At 30.9% G+C, this 23,120-nt stretch overlaps 1 protein-coding gene across 2 annotated transcripts in view; it reads right to left on the minus strand.

Annotated features, from left to right (window-relative positions):
* LOC134691212 (uncharacterized) overlaps positions 1-17,072 on the minus strand; it is a 37,674-nt gene extending 20,602 nt beyond the window's left edge. The window contains exons 1-7 of one of the 2 annotated variants that reach the window (XM_063551560.1): positions 16,976-17,072; positions 8,714-8,779; positions 7,833-7,961; positions 6,398-6,462; positions 3,910-4,000; positions 2,200-2,346; positions 184-331 (exon numbers count right to left, since the gene is read on the minus strand). In XM_063551560.1, coding sequence (XP_063407630.1) covers positions 184-331; positions 2,200-2,346; positions 3,910-4,000; positions 6,398-6,462; positions 7,833-7,961; positions 8,714-8,738 — 605 coding nt within the window. In that variant the 5' untranslated portion in view covers positions 8,739-8,779; positions 16,976-17,072. Of the gene's footprint in view, positions 1-183; positions 332-2,199; positions 2,347-3,909; positions 4,001-6,397; positions 6,463-7,832; positions 7,962-8,713; positions 8,780-12,836; positions 12,902-16,975 lie in introns of those variants that run through there. The other variant, XM_063551561.1, reaches the window with a different exon arrangement.
* Positions 17,073-23,120: the final 6,048 nt, after the last annotated feature.

A 23,120-nucleotide genomic window follows, 5' to 3' on the forward strand; every position in this document is an offset into this window, starting at 1 on the left:
AATAATTTGGTTTAAAGTATCATTGACCTAAAGCTGATGAAAAATTCTCTTCACTTACATTATTTCATTCACAAAAGCTAATCTTCATAACTTTGAGGAGAATCAGAATTTTCAAATGTGAAGCATTCGAGTGGGATTACTTTAATGAATCCAATTGATTTTATAAAGACCAGAACTACTAACTCTATATGTTCATCTCTGAGTCGTTTTTCTTCTTCTTGGACTTCTTCAAGAGAAATCTGACCAAGCATTACTACTTCATCTTTAACACCTTCTTCAAAATGATCCAGATATGGATCTAACTCACACTTCTCAATCTCTAGTTTTAATTCTGAAAAATAGAAACTTTTATCAAAATTCATGCAAAATTCAAAGCATTAACTAGACTATACAATCTTAAAATGAGCTATGAAAACAAACTGATTAACACAAATGTTTTATTTTTTCTAATACAATTTAGTTTAAATGATTCTTATAGTTTAAAGTAAAAAGTTTGTAAAATATATGAAAACAAGGGTGCATACACTGAAATAACTAGCATACTTTACTGATCATAATTGGTTCTATGCTAGATTAAGCAGTACTAGTGTTCTTGATAAGATTTACTAAGTTGGGTTTTTACAAATTATTTTTTATATATTTGTGTGAAATATTTGTTTTCATTGCCTCATCCATTCCAACGTTCTTTGCTTTCCTTGCTTATTGCCTATTACTAAGCAAGAATGAATCAAATTCCATTTTCAAGTCTTTGGTTTAACTGGATGGGCTTTGAACCAAAATCCCTCACACAAATGCAGGAATGTACAAACAGGCCACTGAGATGGTAACTGTGCCACAGGCACCTGGTTTGTTGTCATACTATTCAATACACTATACAATTTGAGCGTGAACTATGCTTTATTCCTCCTTCTTTGACTCATCTTGTGGTCAGGCGAAGGACATTTTATCAACTAGTGCCTCTGGTTTCACTAGCGATACAAAATTTGAGAAAGGGTCAAACAATTTAGAAATTCCAGCAGATACAGCTTTTTGATTAATTGCTCTAATTTTAGAAAGAAAGTAAAGGAGTAGGGGCGATAAGGCCCTTATTTGGCCCCAAAATAACTGCAAATTTAAAAGTTTTCATATGTATTCTTAAATAACTGAAAACCGTACTACAGTACAAGGTACTCAGAGAAACAAAACAAAACAAAAATTAACATTGAACAAGTTTCCATGGCAACAATTCATGATTTATTTTGCATATTTTGTAAAATTTCATGATTTTCCTTGTTATTCATCAAATGTTATGCATATTTTAGATTGAAAAAGTATGTGCGCACCAGAGAAACTTTTTATTTGGTGGGATCATGTCAATATTAATAATAAAGCTTCTGTCAAATTATTTTGTTGTTTCTTGCCTGTGCACGATGTTTCCATGACAGAAATATAGATGGAAAACTGCATAAAATCTATTTTTCATCGTTTTCTTTCAATTAGTACATATTATGACGTAATTGTGACGTCATCAGGTAAAAATTTTGATGTTTTTCTTTTATATTTCTTGAACCTATGCATTTCTCAACATAATGAGCCAATTTGAAATAGATATCAAACATTTAATTTTTGTGGGCCAAATCCAGGCCTTAATGCCCCTACTTCCCCAAGTTACAAAAAAAAAAAAATTTACATGACAACAATTTTGTAAAATTTTGGTAAGACAGAGCAGAGGCAAGAAAGGTCAAGATCACATAGGTTTGATATTTAATTTGGTTCTCCTTTGCATTATAAGGTTTTTTTAACACTTTTAAAAAGTTGACAAATGAACTTGGTTTTTGATTGTTTTTATTGGTCAATCATGCAAATACACAGCTCTGCATGTGTTTTGGTCTAATAGACTTTTGCTAACAATGTTAGTCTTGCATGAATTTTAATTTTATGTATGTATAATTTGGAGTTTAGTATGACGTCCATTATCACTGAACTAGTATTTATATTTGTTTAGGGGTCAGCTGCAGGATGCCTTTGGGTACAGGAATTTCTCACTACATTGAAGACCTATTGGTGTCGGACCTTCTGCTGTTGTCTGTTCTATGGTTGGGTTGTTATCTCTTTGACACATTCCCCATTTCCATTCTCAATTTTATTTGCATTTTCTCACCTGAAATCTTAATATAACTTGGTTTGTAAGTTACTCTGGTAATCTTTTCGTTTTCTTACCTGAAATCTTGGTATAACTTGGTATGTGTGTTGGTCCTGTAAAAAGTGCTGGAGGGTCGTCTTTTGCCTCCAAGTCGGTTTGGCCATCCTCTAATGAGTCCATCAGTCTACGTAGGTCTGGTAATGTATCATCTCTTTGTGGTGGTTCTAAATTACAAGAGTATTATAGGAAGGACAATTAATGATCCTGTGAAAAATCTTGCCTACATATTTAATGCATTTTTGATATTTTTATCATTGAAAAGTCTCATCTTCATATTTTTGACAGAGTTTTTCGTAAAATCTACTTTTGATTTTTAATTAAACTTTCCTCATGGTAGACATAAAATAATACTTTAAATTCTAAATATTTAATTCACAGTTGAATAGCATAGTTATTCAAAGAAGGTGCCCAAAAAACTGCATTAATATCGAAATTGATTTTGTTTAAAGAAATTATGAAAATGAATCAACCTATGTCAATCACACAAAAATCACAAACTTATATATTTTTAGTGTTTCACATATTTAAAAATAAAACCATTTTATATTGATAGCAAATAGAATCCATCAATCAAAAAAGGAACCGAATTCCAATGTAGCCACCATCACACATGTTACACAAGTGTTATCGTCCAAGGACAGAAATTCTAATATATTTATACTTTTACATAGATAACATACAAGATATGTAAGCTTGAGATAAGATTCCTTATTCAATTCCCAAGGGGCATAACCAAGGTAAAAATAATTATGTAGTGATGAAGTTCAAACTTGTGTCAGACATTTCTGAAATTGAACTGGATATAAATTTCATAATAAACTGTAAGACATGTCTTGTATTTTTGTAATTTTGATAATGCAATAGTTATCAAAAGTACCAGGATTATAATTAAGTACGCCAGACGCGCGTTTCGAAGACATAAGACTCATCAGTGAAGCTCAAATCAAATGTTGAAATTGAAATATCAATACTTTAATTATAACATGTTACATAAGTTAGGCAAAAATTCAAAGTCAATGAACCATGACTGAGGTACATGGCTAAACAATATCCATGTAAATGAGATGTACTTATACCACTGCATACCAAATATCATTACTAGTTGTTCCCCATAAACAGATCATGACCTAATCACAAACTAATACATGTAAAATGAGCATAAGTTTCAAAGTCAATAGACTATAACTGAGGGGACAAGGCCAAATAATCACCACAGAAATCAAATGAGATGTGCAAATGCTTAGACAACTGCATACCAAATAAAATTCACCATAAACAAGCTTTGTTGACGCTGACCTCATTGCCAAAGCCGTCAAGTGCATACCCAAGTTTCGCTTTTTTGACTCGTCAAGCGAGACAAAAATCTGGCAAGAATAATATGCATTTCAAAAGGTTGACAATATACAATTATGGACTGTAGAAAAGTTGTTGTAAGTCTATAAGAATGAACAACCCGTTTTATCAAGGTATTAAGATAATACATTTTTTTTAAAGCTGAAAAGATATCAACATCAACTTTTGCATATAGCTTTGATGAAATAATAATGACAGTTTAAATGTTTGTGTAACAAAAACTATTCGAAACACTTAATATGGAAATAAGAAGACTGAGTCTGGAGATGTGGTATGACTGCAAATAACATTGCTTTATCAAAACATTACAGATCTAAAATCATCATAGTAGTCTTATGCTTATGTTTTAACTCAAATCTTAAGAAATTGCTTACCAAATTTAAATTCCTCTTCCTCAATTTCAATGCCGTATTCCTTTGGATCAACCATTGTAAATTCTGTTGTTTGATTTTCTCTTTTTTCAACCTGGAAATATACGAGTATTGAAAGGAAAAATGATATCTAGTATATAGCAATCAAACAATCACATAAAAATAAATATTTGGCCTTTTACAGTATTATACTGACTTATGTGAGCTTAATTGGTTTCAAAACTAGAGGCTTGTGTTGTTAACCTTGATCTAGTGCATATTCTACAAAGAACACTTTCCAACATTGTAGACAAGAATAGAGATCATGACAAAAATCTGTTTTGGTGATCTTGTTGTACTGATCATTTAGTCTGTTTAATTTTTCTCAAAAATCACAAATGAGGGTAACAAAATAAATCCTCATTGAAAGGCAATCACTCCTATAAAGATTGACAGTCTGCTAACTGCTTGTTAGTAGATCATGCCTTTCTGAGGATTTTTTGTGATTGTCATTTTTTATCCTAAAAGGCAAAATACAAAAAAGAGGTGAAAATCAACATTAAAGGGCAATCAACTCTAATAAAGATTTGTCAGAAGATTTCCTCTATTTGTCTTAATTTCAAACCTTGTCTGCTGATCATTTTTGCTTTTCTAAGTTCATATATATACATGTATGTATTATAAATCTATTAAAATTATTAATATAAAGTGCCTAGAAAATTAACCTAACGATGTTAGAGTAGATTTGAGTCGTAACTTCCTCCCCGGCGCCAGGGCTGGAACCTGTACTTTTTTTTCTAACTTCTACGACAACACCGCCTAGCATTGTGCAGAGACCTTATCCCCTCCTCTAACTCTAGCTTATAAAGATAATAAGCTTTCGTTTCGGGAGGTGTTTCCTGCATGTAGGAATTAAACAAGGATCTCTGATACAATACACGAAGTATTTATTTTTAGTGTATAGAAATGATCATCTACTCATCTCTTCAGTATAATTGCAGGATGCTAATCTATTTTTAGAAGCATACAATCACTGTAAATAAATATATGTATATGTCTGTCTGTGTGTAGTGACAACTGCAAATTATACCTTGTCCATCGGATTTCTTATGAATAAGAAATACCAGGCCTTAGCATATGTATACAGTGCCTAGAAAATCAACCTAACTTTTGAGGGAAAATATCTCCTACTTTGAAAGTACTTTAACTCGTGGGTATCAATTTTTCGTGGTTTGAGTAATATTTACATGTTCGTGGGTTTTTAAATTCGTGGATTTTAGTTTTCTAAAAAAAATGGAAATTGAAGCCTTTAGAAACGAAGGTTACAAATAATCTTGATTGAAGGAAATTGCAAAGTAAACATTTGTAAATCGTAGTGATAACACTAATTAACCAAAAATAAGGTGATTGACAGATTACATACCATCAAAGGTGTTAAAGGTCATAAATATGTCACCTAAAGAAAACAGTAACATAAACAAATGCTAAAATCGTATGTTGAATTGAAAAAAATAATTCTTAAGCCCAGCATGAAATTATTATTTTCCACATGTACGAGAACCTTGAGGATACAAAATGAACACTTTTTCATACAAGCATATTAATACCGGAAATCTGACTTTCATCGATCAAAAATATTTTTTATGAGAATTAAAAGATCAAAAATTGTACATTTAGGGTTATTAAAGGTTAAATGAGTATATGGATGCAATTGCAGTTCATAATGCGTTTGCCCTGCGACTATTATTATAGTATTCTCAGATTTGGCGTTATTCAATATATTCTCTAGACCATATCAGTAGTCAAACCTACATTGGGATCTTTCCATGTTTTGATTTGGACATTAGTTGTTTTATTTCGTTTGACAATTTAATTCGTGTATTAAGTCATCCACGAAAACCACAAAAATTGGTACCCCACGAATAAAAGTACTTTCACAGTATTAGAAATCATCTTACAGTTTTGATGTACACAGACAATTGTTCTATCTTTGCTATATTTGCCATCTTGGTTGGCAGGCAGGGTTTTTGGACACAGTTTTTACATACCTCAACTATGATTCTGGCCAAGATTGGTTAAATTTGGCTCAATAGTTTCAGAGAAGATTTTTGTAAAAGTAAATAGATGGAGGACCACAAGTTAAAAGGAAAGCTCATTTTGACCTGTGGGCAAGGTGAGCTAAAACTTGACCTGATAAGTGACTTTAATTCTTGGGCAAAGAACTAAACAGATTATTTACTGTGATTGTACAATTCAAGATGAACTACCTTAACTTCTTATTTATAATTCTGATGATCAGAACATATATGTACAGTAATGAAAAATGACATGCTGCACCTCTTATATCTGTTAAAATAATGATTAACATTTAAAACTTTGTCATGAAAGATAAACATGTAATATTTGTCATTCAAAAAAATGTTAAAGATGATGTTTTAATATTTAGCTGGTAACATCTTTGGATACATAAACAGATGATTCAAATTACATCAATCAAGTTTCCCGTACTTACTTCAACTGTTCTTTTGGTTTCAGTTTTTGGCTCTTGCTTTCTAAATTTTGTTGGAAATTCTTCTTCTGACATAAAGAATAACAAAAATAATTGTCAGCATCACAAACATGTTGATAGTGCATATATATCAATGTGAATCTCACTCTGTATTCCAGGATACTGTGTATCTCTCTGTGTATACACTTTAATAAACGATATTTGAAAAAAAAATAGTATTGTTAACATCCATTATGTTCATTTGTGATCAATTTCATTGTGAGTACACAAAATGAATTTCTGTTACAAATAAAATACAATATTCCCCATGATAGTTTCGAGAAATTTGCATGTACAGGAACATAACTGTTAATTTTTGAGACATCAAAGGATATTTTCTCTTTATTCAAATGTGCCCAAGTTCACATGTAACAGTCAATGAATAATTTAGAAAAGAAAATGTTTTTAAATAAAATGCATCACTTATAGAAAAAGTTGACTGCTTTTTTAATTCGTAGTTCTCAACAGTTATACAGATCCTGAAATTTTAAAGATATATATATTATATATAGGCTCACATATTAAGTTATTAACAAGAATGTGTCCACAGTACACGGATGCCCCACTCGCACTATCATTTTCTATGTTTAGTGGACCGTGAAATTGGAATAAATTCTCTAATTTGGCATTAAAATTAGAATGATCTTATCAAAGGGAGCATGTATACTAAGTTTCAAGTTGATTGGACTTCTACTTTATCAAAAACTACCTTGACCAAAAACTTTAACCTGAAATTTGCACTATCATTTTCTATGTTCAGTAAACCATATAATTGGGGTCAAAACTCTAATTTGGCATTTAAATTAGAAAGATCATATCATAGGGCACATGTATACTAAGTTTCAAGATGATTGGACTTCAACTTCCTCAAAAACTACCTTGACCAAAAACTTTAACCTGAAGCAAGACAGACTGACAAACTAACAGACGGACGAACGGATGCACAGACCAGAAAACATAATGCCCCTCTACTACCTTAGGTGGAGCATAAAAAAGAGATGGTATGATTGCAAATGAGCACTATCCACCAGAGTTCAAATGATTTGGCTGTTAGCTACAATACAGTGTTGGTCATATCTTGTTCATTGCATGATTAAAACAAATATAATCAGGCAATTTACATGTATATAGGCAAATATCTATTTATATGACATGATTGACTCTTGTACTGATTAGCCACTGTATTCATCATATTTAGACTCAAGACTGTAGTTGTCTTTTCATCGTTTTTTTGTCATTTTTTTGTTTCGATTTATTGGTTTTAATTCTCTTTTAGTATCTTTTTCTTTCTTCTAAAGCTTGTATTCGAATGAAAAATAATTATAATATAAATTGGATCTTCTTAGACCTTTGAAATACAAAGAACCAAAAAAAAGCAACATTTTTTATACATTTTTACCTTGTGGTGGTGTAACAACAGGTTTTCCTGTTTCATTCTCAACGTCTGCTGATTGTTGTCGACCGTCTGCTGAAACTGAAGGTTTCCTACTATCAGCTTTAGTGTCCATCTTCTTTTGCCTCCTTCGATCTAAACATCAAGTATCAAGTTATTATCATTAAGTTTATTCCCTTTAATAAAGGTTAACATTTAAAATGTCTACACAAGAACTGTCTTTTCAGCATCCATTACTTATCATGGATTAAAATAAGACTAAAAAAAGGCAAATTTAATTGTACATGTTCACTAGAAGAAATTGATATATATATTGTTAATTGACTGAAAATGGCAACCTCCTATCTTCTTTATAAATTTTATGTAATCTTTGATTTTTCTAACTGATAAAATTATAAGTGGTATGATAAAACATTAATACATGAACAGTGTTTTACTTTGAAGCTGTTCAATAGTTAAGTCAATTCCAACTTCATGCTTTCGGCTATCAGCTGCTTGTCTGTCACTTATAGAAGTTATCAATAAATATTACTGCAAAGACAAAAGCACTGATTGGAATAATTTATATCAATTAAAGCACTGATTGGAATAAGTTTATATTAATTAAAGCACTGATTGGAATAGTTTATATTAATTAAAGCACTGATTGGAATAATCTATATTAATTAAAGAGATATAGGAAGATGTGGTGTGAATGCCAATGAGACAACTCTCCATCCAAATAACAATTTAAAAAGTAAACCATTATAGGTTAAAGTACGGCCTTCAACACGGAGCCTTGGCTCACACCTAAAAACAAGCTATAAAGGGCCCCAAATTTACTAGTGTAAAACCATTCAAACGGGAAAACCAACGGTCTGATTGGAATAATTTATAATAATTTATACCTTTTTTCTTTGGATCTTCTTCCATTCTCTATGTTACAACAATCAAGTTATAGTCTGCCTCAAATTCTACAAACAGAAATGTAAGGTTTATGAGGTTTAGATACACTTAATTGTGAGATACATTGTACATTTTGTATGTTGAACATTTCCTGTTGTACACTCTCTATGTAATAATTAATGTCAAATCTATGTGATATGTGAAAAGTATAATTTCTTTTAAAGTTTTAGCAATGTTTTTAAGAAAATCAGTGTTATGATATCTGAATAATTACCATGTCATGGTTGCCTTTTGCTACATGTTTGAAATCAGAATAATTTTTTTTTATCTGACTGGCTAAAAAAAAAAAAATAGCCTAGCAGGTGTGTTTTGCTGGGCTAGAAGTTTTTCCATCAGGATTAAACGTATCCTGTTACTAAATAAAAGTCCTGGGCTAATGAACTTAAATGAAAAATTGTAACCCAAATATGAAAGAAGAATGAGTTCATCGCCCCCAACTTTGAATACATTATACATTCTGTAACTTTTTGTGTTGTCAAATCGTACAGTTACTTGGTAACTTGGATAATCGTTCCATTGATAACCGGTTAACTGGTACTTTGAGTTGATGTTTGAAGGCCTCATCTATAGTACCCTACAAATGTACATTTTTATAATACAATGAATTGAAGTTTGTCCTTAGGCATTATGGGGCTTGTCTGACGATTCCTGGTGAAATTTGACTTTTTTAAGACAAAACACTGTATCTACAAATTGAAACTGTTAGAAACCGATGATTCTTTCATTTTCTCTCAATGTCTCAGAAAATAATGTGAAGTGTTTTTTAGTTTGAAATGATGAATTACTTTCATATTGATTTGCCTTTTCACAATTTTTGAGTTGGCATTTCATATAAAGTGTTGAAAACTTTGCACGACAGAGGATTCACATTTAGATGTGAGTCACTGCAATATTAGATCAAAAATAAAATAATGAAGTATCGTAAAATATTATCGGTTTACTGATTTAAAAAACATGTATACTAATTAGTTTTACCTAAGATCTTGCCCCTAGCTGATAGACAAGTTGTCTAATAAGTTCTAATTAATTGGGTTCTTTAAAAATAACAATAGCAATCAACATACTGGACACTTAATCTTTCAAATTAATTACTACTACAATAATTTATAAATAGAACAAAATTATTTAATGATTTTAATACACATTTATATCTAATCTATTAAAATTGAAAAAAGTCTGGTTAACCGCTTAGCTTTTTGGTATTTGGTCCTTCCGATGGTTAATGTGGGTTAACTAGGTTAACCGTTGACAACACTAGTAATTTTACAATTTATAAAGGAACAAAACTCAGTAACAGCTATTATAAAGTGACAATAACAAAATTCTTCCTTCATTTGTGTTTGGTGGTAGTATTTTCACTAATTATCAAGTTGTATATTATTTTATGAAAAAATACACCTGGGACTTTATCCCTAGTCATAATACTTTCCCAGAAAAAAAAACAAATGTTTATAACACGTGAAAAACATACATATTTTTAAGTCAAAAGTTCAAAACATACATATTTTTAAGTCAAAAGTTCAAAACATAAAATTTTATGTTTATAACAAGAAAAAATTATTTTAATCGGTAATAGACAGATTGATGACCAGAATATGAAAAAAAGTTTAAAAACCCAGGCCTCATAAACATGTTACATTACGTTCTAAAAATTTGTCCATTTACCAGTTTACCAGGAATCCCCAATTAGGTTTATTCTGCCATTTCAGGAAAGGGTCATTTTAATTTTTCTTAAATCAGTTCCATTTATTGTATAAATCAATCAATACCTAAACAGGTAATCAAGGCAGGGACGATTCAAGATGTTTTCAAATGGGTCCCTTGAACATCAAATTGGGAATTTTTATCCCAATTGGGAATTTTCATGCATAAAATCTAAGAAGAAATAATATCATTTTCCTGTAAAAGCGGAAAATGTATATTAAGTTTAACATGTACACTGATTGCAAAAGTTGTAACATTTTGAATACTTATACCCCCGCTTTCAAAAAAGGGGGGTATACTGTTTGACCTCTGTCTGTCCTTCCATCCATCTATCAATCCATATTATATGCGTTTTCAGATTCATCACTTGACAACTTCCTAATTACTGAACACTTGCATATTTTTACACTATTAAAATTATCCACTTGCGGCGGGGGTATCATCAGTGAGCAGTTAAGCTTGCAGTTTCACTTGTTATAGATGGGCTACTGATTATAATATATATGATTCTCAGAGATATGATCACCATATCACTTGACAGTTATTGGATTGAGACCAGGGAAGTTGTATTATATGAATATCATTGCACATGATACATGATCGTCTTAGCTATGGTAACCTAGGCCTTTTACATGTACATAAACATCTATACCAGCTAACATAAATATATGGCAAGCTGTTTTGCTATTTATTCAAATGTCAAGATATCTTATATAATATATAAGATATCTTATATAATATATAAGATATCTTATATAATATATAAGATATCTCATTTAATATATAAAAAGTAAAATCACAAAAATACTGAACCCAGAGGAAAATCAATTAGGAAAGTCCATAATCACATGGCAAAATCAAATAACAAAACGCATCAAAAACGAATGGACAAGAACTGTCATATTCCTGACTTGGTACAGGCATTTTCAAATGTAGAAAATGATGGATTAAACCTGGTTCTATAGCGCTAACCCTCTCACTTTAATAACAGTCTCATCAAATTCCGTTATATTAACATGATGCGTTAAATAAACAGTCACAATTAATAAAATAGCCAAAATATGGGTACATCAGTTATCATCGTATAACAATTTTAAAAGGGGACAATTTAACCGAACACAAAAACATCTTCTATCTACGAACACATTAATTGATTTGATGTAAGATATCTTCTGTGATTTTATTTATATAAGATGTCTTTAATATATTATATGAGATATCTTGACATTTTTCAAAAACGGTCTTTTTTTAGGAAATAGAGCAAAATAAAAAATAATTTATTTTACAAAAGAAGTTTTCATCAAATTATATAACCAGCTCTGCTGGGCGATCTGCTTTTACCAGATCAGCGCCCATTTTAAAAAATGTATTCATCAATGTTATATCAAAATTTGAATTTGCTCTTAGCTGAGGTCTGCTTTGACACCCATTTTGACAAAAAAAACATATTTTTGATCAACCTGCTGGGTGATCTTCTTTTACGAGATCAAATACTCCCGTAACATTTTAATCAATTGAATCTGGCTGCTAAAACTAACTAACTAAAATTGTTTACCACACGTTGACATAATCAAATCGTTGTTAAGATTCCACTAAAGTAAAAACATATAGGACAATTCATAAACATCTAAACTGTCTTTATTTTTCAACCTATAAAGAACAAAGTCCTAAACTTTTCCGGTAAAACCGATTTTTATTTTATTTTCATGAATTGGGAATTTATCTTATTCACAAATATTTTTTGATGCCGCTGGCCGATTTTAGGGCCGCCAAGCGGCCCTAAACTATATAGTGGAATCATCCCTGCAAGGCAAATAATGAAAATAATAATTTACAAGTTAAGATATAATGATTAATGGAGGGGAATATGGACAAGAATTCCAGAAGTCCTGCCCTACAGATTTTCTTTTGCCTTTGATTTTTCACTTTTCATCTTATTATGTTCATAATACCATAAAAAACATATTCACCAAGTTTTATTTTGATATGAAATCAAATAAAGGAGAAAATTGGGAATTATTAATTTTATTTCTTGAAACTTCCTGACTTATGTGACGTAGTTTAAGTCTTTGATGCATGCTGGGAGTGAAAATATCTCATTTAAGTCTTGTTCGTTAACCATCTAATAACGCGATTTAAAGCGCATCGTCGACTTTTGGTGTAGCTATTAACCAACGAAAAATAAGTGATAGCCATGCAACTTTTACAATTAGATCGTGTGGATATTTTAAAACGAATTTTAATAATAAAATTAATTCATACAATAGAACATTTTTATGATTTTTTCTACAAATACTTTAAACAAACATATGAAATTGACATGATCAATAGTGTAATAAAAATACATGTTTGTATTCTGACCTTTTTGCTTCATTCCAGCAAACATTTTCACTTGCTTGTACGGTGGAAATAATATGTGTATTGTTTTGTGACACCTAAAGAATGTTGAGTGCGTCGGTTAACTCAAGGTAAATAAAGGATTAGCATTATGTAATTCTAATCCTTTGATCCTCATTCAGTGAAATCTAGGCGTCACGGTTTACTGGCTTGAAGGTGTGAACAACATTTCGTATGAATTGAAAACGGGAGTCAGTCAAAGTTTTAGACACAGAAATCAAGGACTTATATAGACGTCCCTGCAGAAATGTAAAAAAAAAATTAAAATTAATTAACGGGAATAATAAGGTCGCACAATAACTGGATAGCTGTTGTATATTTTTATATTTTGCATAAGCATGATAAGATCACTTTTGAATGAATTATGACTTTTGATTAATTCAGTAACGATAAAATACTTAATTATTTTAATTGAAGTAAAAATTCATAAATAAAAATAGCCTTCTAATCACGAGTGTATGAATTAAAAATTGTACTATCTTAGATTAGGATCGGCCTTAAATATTTCAAACAGATCATTAACAATTGCAATGATATAATTTAGTCCATCCAAAATTATCTTTAATTACCTATTTAGGAATTAATGTTTTCACCAAAATATTTCAAATCTCACAACGCAGGAATACTTCAGATATTTGATAATTTTTTTTAAAAAATGACAGAAAATTTAAGAATCTTTTTGGAATGGAATCGAAATTTACGAACATATATGCTTTTCAAGTGTGAAAAACATCATCAAAATTTATATATAATCGGGAATGTCCTTACAAAATAGTCTTCGTCTCACACCGTAACTATATCGGGCCCAACTATATATAATACTTTTGCTATTTGACCAACAATGTATAAAAAAAAACCAGAACGAATTTAATGTCATCTTTCCCTATTGTTTAATGTTATAAGTCTGTTTCAACTGGCAAGAATACCCATAAAGCGGACAAGCAGTTTGTTCTTTAAATTGCTGTCATTCAATATCAAGAAAGAAAATAAATCCCGAATTTGATTTGAAACTTTGATCCTCTATAGTTTTCCTGGAAAATATTCACATCCCTTAGGGATTATTAGTGTACGTCCAGTTGCGTACATATAACATGCATGTTGGAACAATTGTGATGATGACGAATTTCTTCCTTTATTCGAGAACAATCTAATTGATATATAAATGTCCATAACTTCGATGAGCCAAAGAAAGTTATATACCGACCAGTATTTTAATCTCTTCTTCTTCTTCTTTTGTTATACAATAGTCTTTCGACATTTGATGATTACATACTGTTGGCATACGTGGACTTGTCTACTAACAAAACTTTTACCCCAATTTACACAAAATGCATGTTTCTTTCTTATGTACAATGTATACATGTATATATTTGAATTTTTGCTATAGTTCCGTTACTTTTTATCCTGGCGTATATACAAATGGTCGACAAGTGCGTACATTTTTTTAAATCAAAATTTCTGGTATGGTCTGAATTGTCCTTCACCATTGACAAAAAATATGTATATAGATTTTTATTTCATCAAATCTGTATATTATTTTTAGGTATTATCTATATTTTTATAAATAATTTTCTTTACATCAGAAATGTTATTCACAAACAAGCGTACGAGTTTAGTAATGACTAGTATATAATATCACTTTCGGACACGCAAGATAGAGATGCATATTATACACCTAATAGTTCAAAATGGAAAGTTATAAGTTATCGGCCGTGTACACTGACCAATACCCTAAGAAGTGAAACGATGCATGAATTTGCAAGCTCGACAGGAAATCGCTTGAATACCTGGACGTGTCACCCCCCCTGCAATACCTTTGGGAGTAATACCTTTAGCCATGCAGGTGATCAGTGGAGCGAAGATCCTAATTTATTTGAATAAAGTTTATTACATAAAAGAATTATGAACTAATTAGATTTCCGAAAACAATTCAAGTTTCACGGAACACTTATTTATGATTTGAAATTTTTACTTTTTAACTAATTCCAATATTATTTCATTATTGTTAAAAATAAAAGATCATGGTTATTAAAAAAAAAAGATAAGAAAATTTTCCGTATCAACTTAGTTATAGTTAACTAGTCGGATAAAACAACCGTACGATTGACAAGATATCGACACGCAATTCAACTACATCGGGTTACTGTAGTTTTGGTCCTTAGACATATCTTGGGTGCAAATTGGAGAAGGTAACAAAATGGCCGACTGGAGAGAATTGATACTCTAAATTTAAAATCGATGGTGATCTCTTATCTAGCAGAATAAAACTTTAATATTCATGAATTTGAGCATTTTTATACAGAATGAACAATAATATCAATTTTTGATTTTTTTGCGAAGTTTCCCTTTAAAATTTGAAAAGCTTTGGTTGAATGGTTCATGAGAAAATGCACGGACATGACTGGAAACACCATTTTTCAATCTTTCAAGAACCATAACTCCTGAACGGTAAAAGTCAAAATCGTTATTATTGAACTTGACCTACATTTAGTCATCAGTAACAACATAACAAAATTTGGGAAGCTTTGGTGGAACAGTTCATAGGTAAATGCACGGACACGACTGGAAACACCATTTTACGATCTTTCAAGAACCATAACTACTGAACGGTAAAAGTCAAAATCATCATTATTGAACTTGACCTCTATTTTGTCAGCAGTAACAACATATTAAAATTTGGGAAGCTTTATTAGAACAGTTCATGCGTTAATGCACGGACACGACTGGAAACGCCATTTTTCAATCTTTCAAGAACCATAACTCCTGAACGGTAAAAGTCAAAATCGCCATTATTGACCTTGACCTTCATTTAGTTGTCAGTAACAACATATTAAAATTTTAAAAGCTTTGGTTGAACGGTTCATGAGTTAATGCACGGACAACATTTGATTGCCGACCCCCCGCCCGCCGAGCATCCCCAAATCAATAACCGACATTTTTGTCACAAAAATCCGGTTAAAAATGGTAAATATGACATTAAAATTGAGTCATTCATGTCATTATTAACAATTTAATAAACTTTATTAAAGTGATTAAAGTAATTTCTTAAGCCTACAATGTATATCTACAGGTACATTTAGAGTTATTTAAACTTGGCTAATGTTTGTATGTCAAAATTTTTTCCATTAAATAATTAAAGTTATAGATATAACGATTCTGTTCCAAATTATAAGTACATGTATCTGTTTTTAATTGCAGGGCTCTGCTACCAGGCGACTTGGGCAAAGAAGTCGCTTTCCTGACCGTCACTTCACTTTCCCCGACCCCCATAAGCGAAATCAAGTCACCCTGTTATTAACTATACTTGCTTTCAGTCGATTCTGTGCCATATAACTGTTTTTAATTGTAATAAAATTCAAGTTTAATGAATGTTTTTTTTATTCTTATGTTGTGTGTATTGTACTTTTTTAAAAATCGTTAAGTTACTTGGTAATAATTATTGGGGGAAAAATCAATAACAGTAGAAATGATAGGACTTTTTTTTTACCAGAAATAATTCTTCCCGAAGACTGAAAATACAGCAACTGGACGTCATAGGTCAAACGTTGACCTCATTCTTATTAGTGCGTTATCATCAGTATGTTGATGGAGTGCTGAATTATAAAGAAGAGAAGAAGAAGATGTCACGCCAAGTATGCGATAGAGGGTATGCGATATGGGTTATTGACTTAGCTATGTGATAAGGGTTTAGCTATACAATACGGGGTATAATAACCTTTATTAGATATACAAAATTGCTGTATTTTGTACTAAATATATGATAAATGTTGATAATGATAGTGGGTCTTCCCATGGATAGAAACACTAAAAGTTAGTGTCTGTGTAAGTAAGTCACAGACTGCAGTTGGATATTAAAATAGACTTTTAATCAATAAAAAATACTTTCTAGTACCTCGTAGACAACAGATCCGTTGATCATTTTTGATAACTTTGTAATTAAATATTTTTTCATAATTTTGGACGTTCATGATTTCGAAGTTGGCAAACTGCCACCTACTATCATTACTTTGTTTAGAAGCAAAGAGCTATGCTACAATCAAAAATCATTTATTGAGACTATTAATCTTATTATTTGTTATGTACATAGATTCACTTGCGCTTACTTTTAAATGTAACAATCGAAAATTTCAGGGCACTGGCTCCAATAGTCCTAGGCGGCCATTTCTAAACAACTGTGACGTCAATGGAAACCAATGCATTATATGGTAATGTCAAGAAAAGGTCCGAATGTCTATACTAGATAACAATAGGTGCGCTTGGATAAAAGACCTATTTTTAGTATCGTACGGGACCGTAAAATGGGGGTACCACGATTTCCCGAGAACTACGAGAACAACATAATATCCCGAAAACAAGATTATATTTAGTTTAAACATATTTTATTTGCTGAATTAAAGCAAAATGGATTAGACACAAGTAAATCATACTTATGAAGTCTTTTCCATAATACAATAATTACATTAGATGTAAGTTTCATTATAATACGTTATTCTGATTGGCTAACATGTTATTCCGTAAACAATTGCATCAGACAATAACATTTATCATGCATGATGACAAGAGGTCCCACAAAAAAGTGCACAGGTGAATTATATAAAACTGGATAAAAATCGTGTTTTCATGATTTTAGCTTAAAAAAATGTAATTATAAGTATTGAATACTTCTTTTTGAAACTTTATAGGGTTGTAAAAGCGTGGACCGTGCGTACATTTTTAGAGCGCGGCGCTTCATACAAAATGTACATCGGTCAACGCTTTTACCACCCAATAAATTTACAAAAAGAAGCATTCAATTCTTAAATATAAAGTTACAATAACAGTATAATATAATGGACATGCATATAAAACAAACAGTTTATACAATATAATACTAGCTTTCATAGGTGAACAAAGAGGAGACAAAGTAAAAAAGGAAAAAGAAAGTTTGAAAAATCGCATACTTCTGTGACGATGACTTGTGGATTGATGACAACGATGACGTCCTGTGACAGCAATAATAATAACGCTCTATCAAGGCATACGTAATCTGTTTGACCTTTTTATGTTATTCTAAACTTGTTTGAAAATTTGAATATTTTGTTCGTTCGAAAGTTCCAAGTGTCCGCAAATTAATAGTTTTGTATCTAAAACAAAGTTTTCAGATAGCCAGTTAAGGTTATCGAATAAGTTTTTCCTACATAATGTGTATTTTGGGCAAACGAAGAAGTAATGGTAGACATCCTCAATATCGGACCCACAATGACAAGAAGGATCATTTATAATGTTAGCTCTAAATAGGTCATTGTTCAATGGTGAAGCGGAACATCGCAATTGCGTTAAGATAATATTTAATTTCCTTGGGCCGTACAAATAAAACGTTTCAATTTTACATAGTCTAGACTATCGTTTTTTAATTCTTTCTTAAATTTAGAAATAGAGTCGACACTGCGAATTTTTGGATCAAGTTTATTCCATTCACGTATAGTAGAGGGAATAAACGATTCAGTAGTAAGGGAAAGTCTACAAAATGGAACAATAATATCATGACCATTTCGCAACGGGTAGTTGGTTGTATATTATATATCCCGAGAACAAGATTTTTTATGGTGTTATATGTGTTTTTTTGCTTAAATAAGTGTAACAGCATACAATAATTAAGGTTTATGGCGTTCATAATTAATAAAAGTACACGCAATCTTCAGAAAATAGATTTTTATGTCTTGTTACTTATATGCAAATTCCTTGTTGAAAACAATATGGCGGACGTTATATTTTGTAAGGTAGATGCATCAATGACACAATCATCAGTACATTCAGTACATTTTATAAACGGATATTTCATTTCCTCTGACATTTTGGAAGAATAAGCACCAAAATCGTAAATCACTTTTTATATGCAAAATGTTACTAAAATAATACCAAGCCGTTGTCTTCATATTTCTTTGATGAACAAAATTTGAGAAAATTGAAATTTTTGTATTTTGTATTAAAACCACACCAAGCTTTAGTTTAAAAGGAGATATTTGGAGAAAATTGTACAGGAATTACAGCATTTAATTATATCATAAGAAAACAATATAATTACTAAGATTTTGAAAACATGTTATTTTAGTAAAAACTTTGACGAATCATAATTTATTTCATTTTATTAACAATAACAATAACGATATAAATAAAATCTATTAACAATAGAGACATATAATTAATTAACAACAATCAGTTTTTATATGAATGTTTAACATTTTTTTTAATAAAATCTATTCCTTCAGTACATTTGATACTTTTCTTTTCTGTCAGTTCTTCTAAGATCTTCTAATACTTTGATTTTCTAAAGTTGTCTACCTTTAGAATGTCCGCCATATTGTGTTCAACAAGGATTTTGCATACAAGACATAGAAATCGAATTTTTGACCTGAAATTGCATTTTTATACGACCGCAAATTTTGAAAAAAAAATTCGTCGTATATTGCTATCACGGCGTCGTCGTCTGCGTCGTCGTCGTCGTTGTCGTCGTCGTCGTCGTCGTCGTCGTCGTCGTCCGAATACTTTTAGTTTTCGCACTCTAACTTTAGTAAAAGTGAATAGAAATCTATGAAATTTTAACACAAGGTTTATGACCATAAAAGGAAGGTTGGTATTGATTTTGGGAGTTTTTAGGAATTAGGGGCCAAAAAGGGCCCAAATAAGCATTTTCTTGGTTTTCGCACTATAACTTTAGTTTAAGTTAATAGAAATCTATGAAATTTTGACACAAGGTTGATGACCACAAAAGAAAGGTTAGGATTGATTTTGGGAGTTTTGGTTTTAACATTTTAGGAATTAGGGGCCAAAAAAGGGCCCAAATAAGCATTATTCTGGGTTTTCGCACAATAACTTTAGTTTAAGTAAATAGAAATCAATGAAATTTAAACATAATGTTTATGACCACAAAAGGAAGATTGGTATTGATTTTGGGAGTTTAGGTCCCAACAGTTTAGGAATTAGGGGCCAAAAAGGGACCCAAATAAGCATTTTTCATGGTTTTCGCACCATAACGTTAGTATAAGTAAATAGAAATCTATGAAATTTAAACACAAGGTTAATGACCATAAAAGGAAAGTTGGTATTGATTTTGGGAGTTTCGGTCCCAACAGTTTAGGAAATAGGGGCCCAAAGGGTCCAAAATTAAACTTTGTTTGATTTCATCAAAATTGAATAATTGGGGTTCTTTGATATGCCGAATCTAACTGTGTATGTAGATTCTTAACTTTTGGTCCCGTTTTCAAATTGGTCTACATTAAGGTCCAAAGGGTCCAAAATTAAACTTAGTTTGATTTTTACAAAAATTGAATCCTTGGGGTTCTTTGATATGCTGAATCTAAAAATGAACTTAGATTTTTTATTATTGGCCCAGTTTTCAAGTTGGCCCAAATCGGGGTCCAAAATTAAACTTTTTTGATTTCATCAAAAATTGAATAAATGGGGTTCTTTGATATGCCAAATCTAACTGTGTATGTAGATTCTTCATTTTTGGTCCTGTTTTCAAATTGGCCTACATTAAGGTCCAAAGAGTCCAAAATTAAACTAAGTTTGATTTTAACAAAAATTAAATTCTTGGGCCTCTTTGATATGCTGAATCTAAACATGTACTTAGATTTTTGATTATGGGCCCAGTTTTCAAGTTGGTCCAAATCAGGATCTAAAATTATTATATTAAGTTATATAAAGCTACGCCCTGCGAAGCATCTGGTTATTGAATAAAAACGAGTATTATGTCTTATTAGTATTCTTTATTATCGTAAAAAGTAGTAAAAACACAATAAAAACACCTATAACACAATTAAAAATCTTGTTCTCGGGATATATAATCTTGTTTTCGGGATATTATGTTGTTCTCGTAGTTCTCGGGAAATCGTGGTACCACGATTTCCCGAGAACTACGAGAACAACATAATATCCCGAAAACAAGATTATATTTAGTTTAAACATATTTTATTTGCTGAATTAAAGCAAAATGGATTAGACACAAGTAAATCATACTTATGAAGTCTTTTCCATAATACAATATAAAGTTACAATAACAGTATAATATAATGGACATGCATATAAAACAAACAGTTTATACAATATAATACTAGCTTTCATAGGTGAACAAAGAGGAGACAAAGTAAAAAAGGAAAAAGAAAGTTTGAAAAATCGCATACTTCTGTGACGATGACTTGTGGATTGATGACAACGATGACGTCCTGTGACAGCAATAATAATAACGCTCTATCAAGGCATAAGAAATCTGTTTGACCTTTTTATGTAATTCTGAACTTGTTTGAAAAAATTTGAATATTTTGTTCGTTCGAAAGTTCCAAGTGTCCGCAAATTAATAGTTTTGTATCTAAAACAAAGTTTTCAGATAGCCAGTTAAGGTTATCGAATAAGTTTTTCCTACATAATGTGTATTTTGGGCAAACGAAGAAGTAATGGTAGACATCCTCAATATCGGACCCACAATGACAAGAAGGATCATTTATAATGTTAGCTCTAAATAGGTCATTGTTCAATGGTGAAGCGGAACATCGCAATTGCGTTAAGATAATATTTAATTTCCTTGGGCCGTACAAATAAAACGTTTCAATTTTACATAGTCTAGACTATCGTTTTTTAATTCTTTCTTAAATTTAGAAATAGAGTCGACACTGCGAATTTTTGGATCAAGTTTATTCCATTCACGTATAGTAGAGGGAATAAACGATTCAGTAGTAAGGGAAAGTCTACAAAATGGAACAATAATATCATGACCATTTCGCAACGGGTAGTTGGTTGTATATTATATATCCCGAGAACAAGATTTTTTATGGTGTTATATGTGTTTTTTTGCTTAAATAAGTGTAACAGCATACAATAATTAAGGTTTATGGCGTTCATAATTAATAAAAGTACACGCAATCTTCAGAAAATAGATTTTTATGTCTTGTTACTTATATGCAAATTCCTTGTTGAAAACAATATGGCGGACGTTATATTTTGTAAGGTAGATGCATCAATGACACAATCATCAGTACATTCAGTACATTTTATAAACGGATATTTCATTTCCTCTGACATTTTGGAAGAATAAGCACCAAAATCGTAAATCACTTTTTATATGCAAAATGTTACTAAAATAATACCAAGCCGTTGTCTTCATATTTCTTTGATGAACAAAATTTGAGAAAATTGAAATTTTTGTATTTTGTATTAAAACCACACCAAGCTTTAGTTTAAAAGGAGATATTTGGAGAAAATTGTACAGGAATTACAGCATTTAATTATATCATAAGAAAACAATATAATTACTAAGATTTTGAAAACATGTTATTTTAGTAAAAACTTTGACGAATCATAATTTATTTCATTTTATTAACAATAACAATAACGATATAAATAAAATCTATTAACAATAGAGACATATAATTAATTAACAACAATCAGTTTTTATATGAATGTTTAACATTTTTTTTAATAAAATCTATTCCTTCAGTACATTTGATACTTTTCTTTTCTGTCAGTTCTTCTAAGATCTTCTAATACTTTGATTTTCTAAAGTTGTCTACCTTTAGAATGTCCGCCATATTGTGTTCAACAAGGATTTTGCATACAAGACATAGAAATCGAATTTTTGACCTGAAATTGCATTTTTATACGACCGCAAATTTTGAAAAAAAAATTCGTCGTATATTGCTATCACGGCGTCGTCGTCTGCGTCGTCGTCGTCGTTGTCGTCGTCGTCGTCGTCGTCGTCGTCGTCGTCCGAATACTTTTAGTTTTCGCACTCTAACTTTAGTAAAAGTGAATAGAAATCTATGAAATTTTAACACAAGGTTTATGACCATAAAAGGAAGGTTGGTATTGATTTTGGGAGTTTTTAGGAATTAGGGGCCAAAAAGGGCCCAAATAAGCATTTTCTTGGTTTTCGCACTATAACTTTAGTTTAAGTTAATAGAAATCTATGAAATTTTGACACAAGGTTGATGACCACAAAAGAAAGGTTAGGATTGATTTTGGGAGTTTTGGTTTTAACATTTTAGGAATTAGGGGCCAAAAAAGGGCCCAAATAAGCATTATTCTGGGTTTTCGCACAATAACTTTAGTTTAAGTAAATAGAAATCAATGAAATTTAAACATAATGTTTATGACCACAAAAGGAAGATTGGTATTGATTTTGGGAGTTTAGGTCCCAACAGTTTAGGAATAAGGGGCCAAAAAGGGACCCAAATAAGCATTTTTCATGGTTTTCGCACCATAACGTTAGTATAA

This window comes from Mytilus trossulus, chromosome 11 (genome assembly GCF_036588685.1).
Source record: "Mytilus trossulus isolate FHL-02 chromosome 11, PNRI_Mtr1.1.1.hap1, whole genome shotgun sequence".
Classification (NCBI taxonomy): Eukaryota; Metazoa; Mollusca; class Bivalvia; order Mytilida; family Mytilidae; genus Mytilus; species Mytilus trossulus.